The sequence below is a fragment of the Rutidosis leptorrhynchoides genome, chromosome 8 (assembly GCF_046630445.1).
Source record: "Rutidosis leptorrhynchoides isolate AG116_Rl617_1_P2 chromosome 8, CSIRO_AGI_Rlap_v1, whole genome shotgun sequence".
NCBI classification, from domain to species: domain Eukaryota; kingdom Viridiplantae; phylum Streptophyta; class Magnoliopsida; order Asterales; family Asteraceae; genus Rutidosis; species Rutidosis leptorrhynchoides.
The window spans coordinates 161,975,621-161,993,943 of NC_092340.1; the positions used below are offsets into that span (position 1 = coordinate 161,975,621).

Consider the following 18,323-nt stretch of genomic DNA (forward strand, 5'->3'; position numbering starts at 1 on the left):
GAAACTCCTACGCCACTCATCATCCCAAATAACCAAACCAATCCCATTCATCCTACACAAAAAGTCGATGTATCAACAGATATGTTTAGCAATCCTTCCATTATGAAGCTCAAACCTAAACAAAAAAAGGCAACGAGCACTACAACTACCAAAAAGAATACTGCCTACTCAAACAATTTGAGCTTCAAAAAGATTGCCTGTGATTACCCGACACATAAATCACCCTTGGAAACAAGCCATGTCCCCAAACCTCCCATTGAATCCAATAAAAAAGGCACAATGTCTAAATTTCTCTATGTCAAGCATTGTGCTCGAAGCGGTCAAAAACTAAAATTCTCACAACTAAACCGCAAAATTAACTCCACTTCCAAAACTTCGGGTAATAACTCAAAGACATCATCAAAAGTGAATAACACCGATGGATCTACATCAATCAACGTCTCAAACAACTCCATCAGCACAAAGGAACTAGGACGTAGCCTTGGCATCCATTGGGAGACCGATCTTTGATCTCCAATCCATCCAATCGTTCAGTAAGTTTTCTAATGTCTTGCATCTCACTTAATTTTCGGGGTTTGGGTCAAGCGGGTAAAATCAATTGGCTCAAAAATATTTGTCATAAAGAAATTCCGATTATCCTTGGACTCCAGGAAACTAAATATGGTAACTCACCTGATTCCTTAATCGAATCTTTCTGGTATAATTCAAACCTTAAGTTTATCCAAAAAGACTCAATTGGGGCGTCGGGTGGATTACTTCTCATTTGGGATCCATCCACTTTCATATTCGATCATGCCATTGAGGGCGAATTCTTCATTGCCATCAAAGGAAAATGGGCGGGTTATGACTTAGATATGCTTATAATCAATGTATATGGTCCACACTCCCACCAGAAAAAAAATAAGATTTTGGTCCGAACTTTCTAAACTCATCGACTGCTATGATGTTCCCTATATTATCTTTGGCGATTTTAACGAAGTATGAACAAAATCCGAGCATCTTAACACTTTATTTAAACAAACTTGGGCCGACAACTTTAATAATTTTATAAACAGTAATAACCTAATCGACTTACCACTTGGGGGAAAAAAGACACAAGAATCTGTTTTAACAAACTCAAATTTAGCAAACTGGACCGTTTTCTTGTTTCTGAAAGTATCCTTCAACTTTGGCCGGACGTATCCTCCAAAACCCTAGACCGCGACTTATCAGATCACTGCCTTATCATTCTAAAGAACTCATTCGTTGACTTTGGTCCTAAGCCCACACGCGTATTCAATGCATAGCTTAAATTAAAAAATGCAGATGAAATCATAAAAAACACATGGCTCTTACCTGTTAACGACAACCGTCTTGATTGTATATTCCGTAACAAACTAAAAAATGTTAAAATTGAACTTAAAAAATGCAGCTTACAACTAAATGATCTTGACACAGAAATCAAAAATCACCTCAATGCCTCTAACGAATGGGAAAAACTCGCTGAAACCAGACCTCTGACTGAGTCCGAAAGAAAAACTGGGTTAATGATAAAATAAATCACATCGAAAAAAGAAAAAAAGAAATCTAACATGCTGATAAGGCTAAAAAGGAACATATATTTCATAGCAAAATCCCCCAAGAAAGACAAGATTTTAGTTGCAATTGTTCCATTTTCGAGTAATATTCGTTTATTTTAAATAAGTGCGAAGACAAAAGGCGAAAACGAAGATTTGAAGACGCAAAGTTCCAAAAAGCTCAAAAGTACAAGATACAATCAAAAAGGTTCAAATTATTGATGAAGAACGTCTAAAAATGACAAGAGTACAAGTTGCAAAACACAAAGTACACGATATAAAATAGTACGAAAGGGCATTCGAAAATCCGGAACAGGGACATGAGTCAACTCTCAACGCTCGACGCAACGGTGTAAAAATTACGAGTCAACTATGCACAAGAATAAAATATAATACTTAAATAATTCATAATAAGAATAATATTAAATAATAAAAAGTTGTTAATTGAGCATAGTTCAGGGGTCGTAAATGAAAATTCAATTTCATATTTTGCCTATAAAAGCGATGATTGTCGATGTATTTTACGCACACCCTTTTCCATCCTTTTTCTACCTAAAAATATATCAATATCTATATTTATAATTCTCTATCATAATGTTAATGTAATCAGATATAACAATAATCTTAATTTTAAGTTTAAATTATGATAATAATAAGATTTATGATAGAGATCGTTTTGATTGTGTAAGTCAAAATTCTGTCCGTGTAACGCTACGCTATTTTTAATCATTGTAAGTTATGTTCAACCTTTTTACATTAATGTCTCGTAGCTAAGTTATTATTATGCTTATTTAAAATGAAGTAATCATGATGTTGGGCTAATTACTAAAATTGGGTAATTGGGCTTTGTACCATAATTGGGGTTTAGACAAAAGAACGACACTTGTGGAAATTAGACTATGGGCTATTAATGGGCTTTATATTTGTTTAACTAAATGATAGTTTGTTAATGTTAATATAAAGATTTACAATTGGGCGTCCCTATAAATTACCATATACACTCAATCGGACACGATGGGCGGGGTATTTATATGTACGAATAATCGTTCATTTAACCGGATACGGGGATGGATTAATAGCCACTAGAATAATTAAAACAGGGGTGAAATTATGTACAAGGACACTTGGTATAATTGATAACAAAATATTAAAACCTTGGGTTACACTCAGTCGACATCCTGGTGTAATTATTAAACAAAGTATTAAAATCTTGTTACAGTTTAAGTCCCCAATTAGTTGGAATATTTAACTTCAGGTATAAGGATAATTTGACGAGGACACTCGCACTTTATATTTATAACTGATGGACTGTTATGGACAAAAACCAGACGGACATATTAAATAATCCAGGACAAAGGACAATTAACCCATGGGCAAAAAACTAAAATCAACACGTCAAACATCATGATTACGGAAGTTTAAATAAGCATAATTCTTTTATTTCATATTTAATTTCCTTTATTTTATATTTAATTGCACTTTTAATTATCGTACTTTTTAATTATCGCAAGTTTATTTTATCGCACTTTTATTATTCGCAATTTCATTATCGTTATTTACTTTATGATTTAATTTAAGTCTTGTATTTATTTTTAATATTTTACATTTGGTTTTAACTGCGACTAAAGTTTTAAAATCGACAAATCGGTCATTAAACGGTAAAAACCCCCCTTTATAATAATAATACTACTTATATTATATATTTTTGTAAAAATATAGTTTTATAAAAATATAGTGTTAAACTTCACTGCGTCCCTGTGGAACGAACCGGACTTACTAAAAACTACACTACAGTACGATTAGGTACACTGCCTATAAGTGTTGTAGCAAGGTTTAGGTATTTCCCATCCGTAAAAATAATAAAACTTGTGTAATTTTTTATTCATTTGATCAATAGTGTAGGTACTTCTTGTCTATAATTTGTTAGAAGTCTGTTTCATAAATCAATTATGTTCAATTATAACTGTTACAACATGTAATGAATTCCATTATATATATTAAACCCTGCAATTACTGAATTAAACAAAAGAGAGGAAGTAGAAATACTCTGTACGTGTTTACTCTTTTTCAAAGCTCGATTTCAAATCAATTAGCAAAATGTAAAAATGCAGAAGTGTTAGGAATCTTTTATTAAAACTTTCTGCAAAGTATCAAACCTCAATTCATTACATCGATCACGAATTTTGAAGTCAAAGTTTTGAAGCAAAAAGTCAACTGAATTGTTCATGGTAAAATTCGAACTCCTTGTTATGTTTTAAGTTAAAATAATGATTCAGATAGTTTTTAGTAATCATTTACAACTTATTTCATGTTGTAATCATAACCTATAAGACTCTTAATCTAAAAATCAATTTTTGAGTTCTTGAGTTCTTCACAGTAATATACACTAACGTAAATTCGAAACAAATTTCAAAAACTCTAAATGCAGAGTTGTTGGGAATCATTCACTTAAACTTCCTGCAAAATCTCAAGTTCCAATTCTTAATAACGAATTCGAATTTGCGAGTCAAAGTTAAATTGTCAAAAGTCAACTGTTTTGTTTTTGGAGAAATTAGAGCTTGTTTTGATGTTTTAAGTTCAATTGATGATTTAGATAGATTTTAGAAATGATTTGAAACATGTTTCATGTCCCTCGCGACACACATAAAGTATTTTTGGCGCCGCTGCCGGGGAACTCGGCGAAACACTATATTTTTAATTTATATTTGTAAAAAAAAAAAAGAAAAAAAAATGACACGCTTTGTCCCTCTTTTGTTGTACTAGTTTTTTTAAAAAAAAAAACCACTATCTTTGTTCCCCCTATCGTTTTTCTTAAAAAAAAACGTAAAAAAAAAAAAAAAAAACGTAAAAAAAAAAAAAAAAACGTAAAAAAAAAAAAACCTAAAAACAAAAAAACAAAAACAAAAACATAAAAAAAAAATTGTGTAAAAAAATCGTGTTTTTTTTAAAAGATATGAGTCCGCCAAGTGTAATTTTGCTAAATTAATAAAGGAAGTGGACAAACGCATTTATAATTATGACCATGTCATTATTTTTACTAATAACCTTATACAAGTTATTTTATTTATTGTAAATAAGTCTCCCCACACTCAAATTTACTAATTACACAAAGTTATTTCGTAGTAAAAAAAAAAAAAAAAAACGGGCACATTTATATTTATAACGACATGACCAATGAAATATGTAATTTTGCTACCTAATTATTAAAGTATTTTTTTTTTTTTTTTAATAACACTTTAGTTAAAATTTTTAGTATTAAGATTAGTTTTGCCATAGTTATTTTTATTTCTAGATTTTTTTAGGATTGCCGTAAAATCCCTTAAGTGCTTATTCCTTAAACTAAGTTTTAGGCGCTTTAGAATTTTGCGACGCCATTTTTCGTGCTACTTTCTTATTTTTATTTATCTTTCGACGCCGTTTACCTATGTATCAATTACAATTCCAATTAGTGATCTCTATTTGTAGTTTTAATTTTAAGATAGTGATAGTTATAAGGTTGGATTAACCGCGTGTTTACAAACCACTCTTCGTCTTTTTCGTTTTTCGACACTTTTCGACGCGCAATCTATTTCTTCCTTATTTCTCGTCATTCTAGTTATAGGACATAGAATTTTATCTACATCTAATCTAATATTTCTTAAACGGAAAGAGAAATTATTTAAGCGGTTAAGTTAATAGACATTGACATTTTTCTGGTTCGTAGTAATAGTTGGATTTGTACGTGGACCGGGTTGTTGGAGCCAAACAGTCCTCAATTATATTGAGACCAAACGAATCCTGCCCCTCTGCTGCATCTTTTGGCTATTCGAAACGTGGGCAAAAATCAGAAAAGTCTATTAATTGGATAGCTTATTTAAGTTTTTCTTATTATTTTTATAACTAATAGGATATTCTGTGAATGCACCGAGCAAGACGTTCACCGCCTGTCATACGATCACCGCCTGTAACTCGATCAAGGCATTTAGCCAATATTGTCGCCGTTGATTTTTCTTTAGAATCATCATCTAGTCGAACAAGAACTCCAACTCAAATTTCCGATAATCCATCTTTTGAACCCGACTTCACAATTAAGAACCCGGAGCATATTCAAGGACAATTCCAAGATCCTGAACCACTAATTATTCCTCCTGAGCCACAAACCATTAAATCAGAATCCTCTAGTGATTCGTATTCAACAAATTCAATTATGGAAGTAACGGAACCTCTAAGTATGGAAGATCGAATGAGAGCCACACGGGCCAAGGTCACGCCATTATTAAGCCAGAAGTTAATGCGCCAGATTATGAAATCAAAGGACAAATTCTACACATGGTAACTAACCAATGCCAATTCAGTGGTGCACCGAATGAAGATCCTAACGAACACCTTCGTACGTTTAAAAGAATTTGTACACTATTCAAAATCCGAGAAGTGGAAGATGAGCAGATCTATCTCATGTTGTTTCCCTGGACTTTAAAGGGAGAAGCCAAAGATTGGTTAGAATCGTTACCTGAAGGGGCGATTGACACATGGGATGTTTTAGTTGAAAAATTTCTTAAACGATTCTTTCCGGCATCCAAAGCCGTGAGACTTCAAGGAGAAATTGTTACGTTCACGCAAAAGCCAAATGAAACATTATATGAGGCGTGGACAAGATTCGGAAGGATGTTGAGAGGATGTCCTCAACACGGTTTAGACACTTACCAAATAGTACAAATATTCTACCAAGGTGTCAACGTTGCTACACGAAAAGACATCGACATAACAGCCGGTGGTTCCATTATGAAGAAAACCGCAACTGAAGCTTACAAAATTATTGATAACACAGCATCCCACTCGCATGAGTGGCACCAAGAAAAAGATATCTTTCGATCATCTAAAGCGGCTAGAGCCGATTCTAGCCATGACTTTGATTCCGTTTCCGCAAAAATAGATGTTTTCGAAAGACGAATGGAAAAGATGAATAAAGATATTCACGCAATACGAATCAGTTGTGAGCAATGCGGTGGACCACACTTATTGAAAGATTGTCACATTGAACCAACGATGGAACAACGAGAGAATGTTTTCTATATGAACCAAAGGCCGGGAAATAATTATCAAAATAATTATCAACCGCCAAGGCTAAACTTAAATCGAAATCAAAACATTCTTTACAATCCAAAAGGACCCGAAAATAACTGGTATAACCAACAAGGTCCGAATAACCAACCGACTCAAAACAACACTTTCAATCAACAAAGACCTAGCTTGTATAAACCACCACAACAACCCGAAGAGAAAAAGCCAAATCTAGAAGAAATGATGGCAAAGCTGATTGAATCTCAAACACAATTCATTACATCTCAAACCCAAACGAACGAGAGGTTTGATCAGTCATTAAGAACTCAACAAGCTTCCATTTTGAATCTTGAAAAACACGTAGGTACTCTTGCTAGCATGATGAGTGAGAGGGAACAAGGAAAGCTACCGAGTAATACTGAAGTAAATCCTCGGAATGAGAATGTTAATATGGTTTCAACGAATTCTGAAAAACCAGCACCAGAAGATGGGAAGGTTTTAGATGAGAGTAACAATGAAGAAGTTACACCACCACCACCCGAGTATGTAAAGCCAGTGGTGGCACCATACAAACCACCCATCCCGTTTCCAAGAAAAGGAGTTGAGTATGAGCAAGTGATAGGTAATAAAGATTGTGATACCTCTGGAAAGAAGAAGAAGAAAAAGAATAAGAAAGTGCAAGAAACAAAAGCTGTAAATATAAACCCGGTGAAGACAGTTCCACCAAAACCTCCACCTAGGGTAGGTGATCCGGGTGAATTTATTGTTCCTTGTCTACTTAGTGATTGTGTCATGTATGATGCACTAGCAGATTTAGGTGCAAGTGTAAGTGTTATGCCTCTTTCCTTATATAAGAGATTAGGTGTAGGTAAGTTAAGTCCAACAGATATGAGTGTTCGACTCTTTGATCAAACCATTAAGCACCCAGTTGGAATTGCTGACAACCTACCCGTTCAAGTAGGCAATTTAACCTTTCTAGTCGAATTTATTGTCATTGACATAGAAGAGGACCCAAACATTCCTCTAATTTTAGGTCGGCCATTCTTAGCGTCCACCAAGGCGTTATTTGATGTAGGAAATGGAAGAATGACACTTAAAAGTGGTGACAAATCGATCACCTTTATGATTCGAAAGTCTAAATCTCCACCAGCCAAAACCGTTGAACCAGTAAAAACAATTGGTAAGAACCATGTGGTTTTACCAACTCCAACGGTAATACTTAGCAATAATGAAACGCCTAAGTGTGGGGAAAATGAAGTAACACCTAATGATGACATGATAACAAAGAACCCCGTTGTTGATACGAAATTAAATGATCCCGTTATTAATAGTTCAATGAAGAAACTTATTGAACGGATTCGCGATGCTAGAACCAAGGGGAACTTTAAGTTATGTAACCGGTTAGTATCCAATCTATCACCTAAAGAAAAGGAGAAACTAGTTGAAATTGTGGATATTACACAGGAATCCGACCAATGGCTTAAAGAAAAAGTCACGGATATGCAAGTTGATTATGGACCGAGAGAAATTAACGATGAAGTTAATCACAATTTTGACACCACGGCTACCTAAGTGTGGGGAGATTCAAATGTTCTAAAAAGAAAATGCTATCTAGAGTTAGTTGTTCTATTCTCGTGTAGTTCCGAGAATGGAACCCAATTGGTCTTTTCCGCTAGCAGACACTAAAGAACTAGTTTTCTCCCTCCATTCTGAATTTTTGTTTTGTAGGTTTTTTTATGAAATTAATATGCATTTTAATTTAAGTTTTTAAAAACAAAATTTACTTTAATTCATTAAGTTTAAAAAATGATTTCTAAAATTCGTCGTGAGTTAAAGACTAGGTCGTTGAGCCGAAATTGCTTTACCCGAGGACGGGGCGACAAATTTTGTTATCATTTAATTTTATTGATCTAAAGTATGCAAAAAAAAAAAATATATATATATTATATTAATTTTTGAACGTAGGGGTTATATACCAAACTTCAAAAATATGTATATATGTTTGTATTTTATGTTATGTACACAACAGGGTAAAACAGCGCACTTTCAAAGACTGTCATTAAGTTCAACAAAAAGCTACTAATTTTAATGACAAGGCGCAAAATATCAAATGTGATGTAAAATAATATGCTTACAAACTGGGTATTTTTAATCACTTTTCTACACTAATTACCCTCATGAATTTATAATTATAGTCTGATTTCATGCAAATGAGGGCATTGCATGATCTCAAGTGTGGGGAAGGGTTATAAATTCTCTCGGGTTTACACTTAGTTTATTTGCCAAATTTTGTGAAAATTTGAAAAATTTTCAATTAAATGAACTCAAAATCATGTTTATACATATTTATGAACGATGAAAACTAGGTGATAATACCGAAATTATCGTTACCTCGAAAAGGACATAAATTGAGAAACACCCTAAAACGCTTGAATTCATTTAAAATGAAATGGAAGAAAATAAAAAGGCAAAGAAAGAAACTAAGTGTGGGAAGAATGTACCAAGTTATTCAATTTAAAACATATATCACATATTTTTGTACAAGATTATTGCAGGTACTTTTGCTTTGGACGATACTAATCAGTTTTACCCGGTTTACTGTAATACATTTGAAAGAAAGATGGATCTACACGATGAATCAATTCCATCATTAAAAGGAAGTAAAGTCTTCCGAAAAAGACACGCGCTTCTTGATTTAGGTCATGAAGTTGTCGTCCAGACCAGCTGTAGGTTGACGAAAAATCTAGAAAAGTCACCACTAAAATCGGCTGGAAATCCACGGACCTCAGCATCAAACAGGGTCACCAAGTGGTCAGATTTATCCTAACCATGAGAAGGATTTATCTCGTACAATGGGGAGGCACCGTGCAAATTAGCTTGATAAGACTAATGAATCAGATCCCCAGAAAAGGATAATCTCCTTAAAGATTAAAAATCAGCTTTTAAGACTGATAATACTCAATCCTTGAGATTGACTTTAAAGATTGAGAATTACAAACTCATGGAATTCAATGATATCTAAACTCGAGCTTGAACGAGAAAATATTTTGATCAAAAATACAAACCGATTTGTTTTCTGAAAACCCATTTTCAATGCGTTCATTACCATTGAACGTAAAATCCTAGGAATTCACCTGGAATTCATTAGGTCACCTGAACCAAATCGGGTGTCAACCGTAAGAACGGTGGTTGCATAGCATGGTCGGAGACAGGACCTTGTGCCAGACCGAAAAATCATAGGATGATCTTTACTATTGCTCCTACCAAGGATAGTACTAGCATCCGACACGTAATTAGACCATGAACAAATGCATGTCACGGCACATTGCCCTAACAGTTTCTTGTTCATCGCTTTCCTTTACAACGTGAAGGTAGTTTACCGAAAGGTAATATACGGAACAAGTAAATTGGATGTGTGCTTTCCGATACCGGGATAGCAGTGGATTACACGAACCTAAATGTTTTTAGCCAAAATATTGATCCACAAATATATTTTGCAACACCGATGGTGGGTCAAATCAGAAAACTTGTCTAGGGTAAAATCTAGCTTGAATCTTTAAAAGATCAAATGTTTTCATAAAGATCCAATTTTCTAAAGGATCTACATTTTTATAGTCATGTGGGACTGTAAACCGCCTTTCAAATGTGCACTTTGCTTTGGAAACCGAAAGTAAATCGGCTATTTGATTGCAAGTGTCGTTGACCTAAACCCAAGGCAACTGTGGATGACACACCCACCTTTAACCATGGTTCTATTGTTAATATCATTGTTTATACCGCTCTATCAAAATCACTGATGTACAAAGTGTGAAGAATAAAGAAGTGATTCGTGTGATGTATTATATTATTTCAAGACTGTATTGCTTGAGGACAAGCAACGCTCAAGTGTGGGGATATTGATAAGGCTAAAAAGGAACATATATTTCATAGCAAAATCCCCCAAGAAAGACAAGATTTTAGTTGCAATTGTTCCATTTTCGAGTAATATTCGTTTATTTTAAATAAGTGCGAAGACAAAAGGCGAAAACGAAGATTTGAAGACGCAAAGTTCCAAAAAGCTCAAAAGTACAAGATACAATCAAAAAGGTTCAAATTATTGATGAAGAACGTCTAAAAATGACAAGAGTACAAGTTGCAAAACACAAAGTACACGATATAAAATAGTACGAAAGGGCGTTCGAAAATCCGGAACAGGGACATGAGTCAACTCTCAACGCTCGACGCAACGGTGTAAAAATTACGAGTCAACTATGCACAAGAATAAAATATAATATTTAAATAATTCATAATAAGAATAATATTAAATAATAAAAAGTTGTTAATTGAGCATAGTTTAGGGGTCGTAAATGAAAATTCAATTTCATATTTTGCCTATAAAAGGCGATGATTGTCGATGTATTTTACGCACACCCTTTTCCATCCTTTTTCTACCTAAAAATATATCAATATCTATATTTATAATTCTCTATCATAATGTTAATGTAATCAGATATAACAATAATCTTAATTTTAAGTTTAAATTATGATAATAATAAGATTTATGATAGAGATCGTTTTGATTGTGTAAGTCGAAATTCTGTCCGTGTAACGCTACGCTATTTTTAATCATTGTAAGTTATGTTCAACCTTTTTACATTAATGTCTCGTAGCTAAGTTATTATTATGCTTATTTAAAACGAAGTAATCATGATGTTGGGCTAATTACTAAAATTGGGTAATTGGGCTTTGTACCATAATTGGGGTTTGGACAAAAGAACGACACTTGTGGAAATTAGACTATGGGCTATTAATGGGCTTTATATTTGTTTAACTAAATGATAGTTTGTTAATGTTAATATAAAGATTTACAATTGGGCGTCCCTATAAATTACCATATACACTCAATCGGACACGATGGGCGGGGTATTTATATGTACGAATAATCGTTCATTTAACCGGATACGGGGATGGATTAATAGCCACTAGAATAATTAAAACAGGGGTGAAATTATGTACAAGGACACTTGGTATAATTGATAACAAAATATTAAAACCTTGGGTTACACTCAGTCAACATCCTGGTGTAATTATTAAACAAAGTATTAAAATCTTGTTACAGTTTAAGTCCCCAATTAGTTGGAATATTTAACTTCGGGTATAAGGATAATTTGACGAGGACACTCGCCCTTTATATTTATAACTGATGGACTGTTATGGACAAAAACCAGACGGACATATTAAATAATCCAGGACAAAGGACAATTAACCCATGGGCAAAAAACTAAAATCAACACGTCAAACATCATGATTACGGAAGTTTAAATAAGCATAATTCTTTTATTTCATATTTAATTTCCTTTATTTTATATTTAATTGCACTTTTAATTATCGTACTTTTTAATTATCGCAAGTTTATTTTATCGCACTTTTATTATTCACAATTTCATTATCGTTATTTACTTTATGCTTTAATTTAAGTCTTGTATTTATTTTTAATATTTTACATTTGGTTTTAACTGCGACTAAAGTTTTAAAATCGACAAACCGGTCATTAAACGGTAAAAACCCCCCTTTATAATAATAATACTACTTATATTATATATTTTTGTAAAAATATAGTTTTATAAAAATATAGTGTTAAACTTCACTGCGTCCCTGTGGAACGAACCGGACTTACTAAAAACTACACTACAGTACGATTAGGTACACTGCCTATAAGTGTTGTAGCAAGGTTTAGGTATTTCCCATCCGTAAAAATAATAAAACTTGTGTAAAATTTCGTCGAATTTCGTATTAAAAATAAACACTATTTCGTACCCCTCGCGACACACATCACATGCTGAAACAAAAAGCGCGTATTAAATGGAACCTCGAAGGGGACGAAAACTCAAAATATTTTCATAATTACATAAAAAGACGTGCAAATAAAAATAATATACGCAGTATCTCCTAAACGGGTCGTGGTCCGAAGACCCAAACACGATAAAATCCGAAGCCCTCAACTACTTTGAATCGCTTTTTAAATCCAAGAAATGTAAGGGTAGTTGTCCATTCGATAACTAACCCATCATTCCTACATCAACCAAGAGGATAACCTCATTCTCGAAGCCCGATTTTCTGAAAACGAAGTGTGGAATGCACTTCAAGACTGCGACAGCTCAAAAACTCCCGGTCCTGACGGCTTCAATATGAAATTTTTCAAAAAATATTGGTGGTTGATTAAAGAGGACCTCTTAAACGCTCTTGATTGGTTTTGGATCAACTCCGAAATATCCAAGGGTTGTAACGCCTCCTTTTTCACACTAATTCCAAAAAAGTCCAACCCAGTTGGTTTCAACGAATATCGACCCATATGTTTATTCAGTAGCTACTACAAAATCCTCACTAAAATACTCTCGAATCACCTCGCGAAAATTATTCACAAAATAAACGGCATAGAACAAACCGCTTTTCTAAAAGGTAGAAACATCCTAGATAGTGTCCTAATTACAAATGAAATAGTAGATGAACTTAAAAGGTCTCATATTTAAAGTAGATTTCATAAAGGCTTTCGATTGCATTGAATGGGATTTCCTTTTTGAAACTATGAAGAGTATGGGATTCGGTCCCAAGTGGATCAAATTCATCCAAGCTTTCCTTTCTTCATCGTCAATATCCATCCTCATCAACGGTTCGCTGACTGCGGAATTCTCTCCCGGGAGAGGAATCCGATAAGGGGACCCAATTTCCCCTTTTCTTTTCATAATCGCGGTGGAAGGCCTAAACATTCTTACCAAACGTACCATTACAAACGACCATTTTCGTGGTATTTGTGTTGGACATGATAAGATCACGGTCTCACATCTCCAATATGCGGACGACACGATCTTTTTGGGGAATGGAGCAAGCGCAACGCAAAAAATGTTTCCAAACTTCTGAAATGCTTCGAAAATATCTCCGGACTAAAAATCAACTTAAAAAAGTAACCTTTACAGAATCGGGGTATCTAAATACGATGTCGAAGAGATGGCGAACTACATCGAATGTTCGGCGGGCACAACCCCGTTCACCTATCTCGGGCTCCCCATCGGTGTCCCCACTACTAAAGCTTCATCATGGCAACCTATTATCAAAAAATTCGATAAACGCCTTTCCGATTGGAAGGAGAAATCCATGTCATATGGAGGACGCCTCACTCTAATCAAATTCGTTCTCTCCAGCCTCCCGCTATACTACTTCTCCTTATTCCACGCACCTATTAAAATAATTAATGAACTTGAAACAAAACAAAGAAAATTCTTTTGGGGGGGTTCTGACAAAGAAAATAAAATAAATTGGATTAAATGAGAACATGCACTATTGCCTTATGATAAAGGCGTGTTGAACATCGGGTCACTACTTTGCAAAAATTTATCCTTATTATGTAAATGGTGGTGGAGATTCCACAACGAAAAACGCATTTTGGGTGAAAATCATATCGAGCATTTATGGGGAGGGGGGGTTTGTACTAACGTTTTCTCTAGAAATATTTCAGGTTGCACAATTTGGAACGAAATTATCAAAGCAGGAAAAACGACAGACAACCTAGGAGCTAACTTCTCTTCATCAATCAACAAAAACATCAGTAACGGTGACAATACCAAATTTTGGCTAGACACTTGGTGCGGAACGGAATGCTTTTGCACGCAATTTCATAGACTCTACATGCTAGAATCCAACAAGGATGTAATGGTTTCCGAGCGCCTCACTACAATTAATTCATCCACATCCGTATCGTGGAATTGGATTAGAACGCCTGGAGGGATAGTGACAAATGAATTAACGGAACTAAATAACCTCCTATTTTCAATCAATCTCTCCAACAAACCCGACTCTTGGAAATGGAACATGGACCAAACCGGCTTATTCACAACCAAAGCCCTCGCGTCAATCCTCGACAATCTAAAATTAGAAAACCTTGCAAACCCCACCCCGACACCTAGAAATAAACTCATACCACAAAAAATAAATATTTTCATGTGGCGAACATTATTTGGTAGAATCCCAACACGTGTAGAACTTGACAAATGCAACATCGACCTCGACTCACTACTTTGCCCTATATGCAACACAGATGTCGAAACAATCGAACACATACTCTTCAATTGCCCATCCACAACATCCGTTTGGCAAGCGATTTTAAAGTGGTGGAATGCCCCAACTAACACACTCACCTCACTACAAGACGTAACCATAAATAACCAATCCTTTACCTCGTCTCAAATCGGATCATACATATGGCAAGCCACCAAATGGGCCTCGATCTACATCATATGGAAATTTCGTAACAACAAAGTCTTTTGCAAAAAGGAGTGGAATACCGTAACAATCCTATCCGAGATTCAAACACAAACCTTCACTTGGATCTCAAAAAGACTTAAAAAAGCATCAATCAAGTGGCCACAATGGCTAATCAATCCCTCCTTCTACACCACATCAAACACACATAGAACGGGAGTTGGTTAAAACCGGAATAAAGGCATCCCTCGGCAAAAAATTGGCCGATTTGTAGGACTTCTCCTTTATTTTTCTTGGCGTGATTCCCACTTTCACTTGGTTAAATGGGGAGTAGCATCCAACTTTGTCATCACAATTGCGGTACTGTATGAGTTCTCCTACCCAGCTCGTCTTTTCAAGTCTGCGGTGTTTAGTGGGTTCCCGTTAAGTTTCAATAAAGGAATTAGTTTGTATTTTTGTTTCTCATTCCTAAATACCATTGTATAGATATAGGGCCTTGTAAACTTTCCGTGATATCAATAAAAACTTACTTGCTTTTAAAAAAAAAAAAAAAAAAAAAAATAATGACACCGACCCATTAAAATTCATAAACCCAATTCACTTATATTTCGGCTGAAATGGAATTGTAACTGCATAAATTTTATATTTTAATAATTTTTATTTAAGTTAATTTAATTTAGTTCAATGTACAACAATCCATTTAATTAACTTGATGCATTTGACAAAACTGCCTTACATTATTCCACATGATTTGATTTGATTATTTTAGTTTACATTGCAATTGCAATTTGCAATTTCAATTGGATTAGCAAACATAAATCGTTAAGTTCATTATAACATCATCAGAGACCTAATACCCCCCATTGAATTTCTTATTTTCCAGTTTTGGTAACTATCATTCTATTTCTTATTTATCCTTATGTAATTTTTCAGATTTTATGCTTAATTCATTTCAATATTTCTAATACACTTCAATTTTGTTTTTCATCTCAAATCCTAGCTTCGCCACTGGTTTGATAGAGCTGATATTTACAACCTTATTATTTTTGCAACCAATATGAAACTTCTTCTATGCGGATCTTTGAAGTTCGAATGAAAAAGATCAACTAAAATATTGTAACAAATATATATCTAGATTGTGGTTCTATTTTTCTACCAATCTAAAGTTGACTATGCACTATGTTACTAAATACGTAATAGATAAATATAGTTTTTATATGTATTACTTAGCTATAATAAAATTTTCTTACAAGACCCGCGAATTCGCGGGTCTTAAACTAGTAAAACATTATTTGTAATTTACAGTTGATTTTTAGGTAAAAGACAAGTATTGAAAAGTATCACATCTAGAAGAACAACATAGCTTATCTGTATTTAATAAGGAAAGAAGAAGTCAATATATTATTTATTATTGATACTGTTAGAACATATAGAAAACAAGAAATATTCGGCTATTTTTTTCTAGCACGTAAGTTTCCAAGAAAGAGACTGTGAATCCTTTTTCACACCTGTTAAACAACCTTTAACATATGAACCTTCATTTCTTTTACTCGTTTCAACATTACTATATAATATATCAAGATTAAGATCTAGATCACAAACACAACACCATACTCTAATTGCTCCAAACAGTTTCTATATATATGGCAGATCACCAAAAAATCCACCCGGCCCCGGTTCAGCCCGAGCATGACCTTGAGTCGCAGCAGAAGCCCTCTGCACCATTGGTCCCTGAAGGCTCATCCAAGTCCGATACCACCCATCCGATCGAACCCTTCCCACCGCACCAACGAACCATCCCTGTTCATTATTCTAAACCACCAAAAAGAAGAAGTTGCTGTGCTCAATTATTATGTTGGTTACTATTTCTCATAATAGTACTAATTATTTGTGTAGGCATCTTAGCAGCCATTGTATACTTCGGTTTCGACCCGAAAATACCAAAATACTCCGTTGATGGCTTGACAATTACTCGATTCGGACTCGACAATGACACAAGCTTGTATGCACAGTTTAATGTAAACATTACTGCAAGGAACCCGAACTCGAAAATAGGAATATATTATGAAAATGGATCCAAGTTGAGTGTTAGTTATATGGGAACAAATCTTTGTGAAGGTTCATTGCCTAAATTCTATCAGGGTCATAAGAATACTACAGTTTTAGACGTGGCTCTAACAGGACAAACCAGGGATGCTGGTGGTTTGATGAACTCGTTATTGGCTCAGCAGCAGACGGGCTCGGTTCCGTTGGTTCTGAGGGTTCGGGTTCCGGTTAAGATTAAGTTAGGTAATTTGAAGTTGCCAAAATGGAAGCCAGTTGTGAGGTGCAAGCTTGATGTGAATAGTTTATCTACTGATAATGTTATCAGGATTAGAGATAGTAGTTGTAGTTTTAAGTTTAAGTTATGATTATTCTGATTTGATTTATTTTGTGAGATTCAGGGTGCATTATTGCGCTTTCTTATAGCCTTATAGGTGCAGTTATTGATTATATGAGGATTCATTTATACATGGTTTTATTATTGTATAATATATATATGTTCTTATGTTTATATTCAAATCATGTTACATCTTCGAGATAATAAACATATATATCATTTGATACCCATTATGAACTTGTCATTTGATACATGAACTAACTGTGTACTGTTAACGAGAGTTGGAAGCTGTTTAATTTGTAATGCTGTTGATGGTTTTAGATGCCATTTGACCACAGGGGAGGCCTGGAGGAACAAAGTGATCGACCGCTCAGGGCCTATTATTTTCTGGGGCCCAATTTTTTATATATACAGATATAATCGGAGATTTGAGAAGTAGGAGAACTAGGAAAACTCAAATGAAGCAGCGAAGACAAAGCACAATAGGCCCAAAAAACAACAATCAAATGCCCCAGAAATAAAAGAAATCGAAGTCCACTAACATTTTAACAAAACCATAAAAGTTTTTTTAAATAGTTTATAATATTCGTTTGGGCCTAAGGGCCCTTTTTTACCTCGTTCAGGCTCTTAAATTTTCGGAACCGGCCCGCATTTGACCAATCGTTAATTTGTAACATAAAAAGAAGAAATGTAAGTTCCAGTGAGCTTTCTACATAATCCAACTGATTTTTCTCAGTACTATTTCTTTACAACGGTGAGCGATTTTATAAAATTCATTAAAAAAAAACTAGCATTCTCAATACTATTTCTTTACAAAGGTGAGCGATTTTATAAAATTCATTAAAAAAAACTAGCAAATACAACCAAACTAAAAGATGACACAGTGACACACCAACACTACAAAACTCCACAGTCCACACACCACGGTAAACTTAAAAACCACACCTAAAACAACATCAAACAGCAACTAAAATACCACAAAAATGTTAACAATAGGAGAAAGTGAATGAAGATTGTACCCGGAATTCATATACTGAATCCACGAACTAATCATCGCATGTCAAAACCAATTACCCAATCCATTGCCTTTGCCTTCTAAGAGTCCGAGTCCA

General features: G+C 34.4%; 1 protein-coding gene across 1 annotated transcript; it reads left to right on the top strand.

The window, feature by feature from the left end:
• Positions 1 to 16,440: 16,440 nt before the first annotated feature.
• Positions 16,441 to 17,365, top strand: LOC139864806 (NDR1/HIN1-like protein 6). Its single transcript, XM_071853374.1, has one exon. The coding sequence runs from the start codon at positions 16,475 to 16,477 to the stop codon at positions 17,240 to 17,242; it is 768 nt and encodes a 255-aa protein (XP_071709475.1). The 5' UTR covers positions 16,441 to 16,474; the 3' UTR covers positions 17,243 to 17,365.
• Positions 17,366 to 18,323: the final 958 nt, after the last annotated feature.

Bases quoted from the DNA above. Each gene is read 5' to 3' on its own strand.
- LOC139864806 (XM_071853374.1), top strand. From the start codon at position 16,475: ATGGCAGATCACCAAAAAATCCACCCGGCCCCGGTTCAGCCCGAGCAT.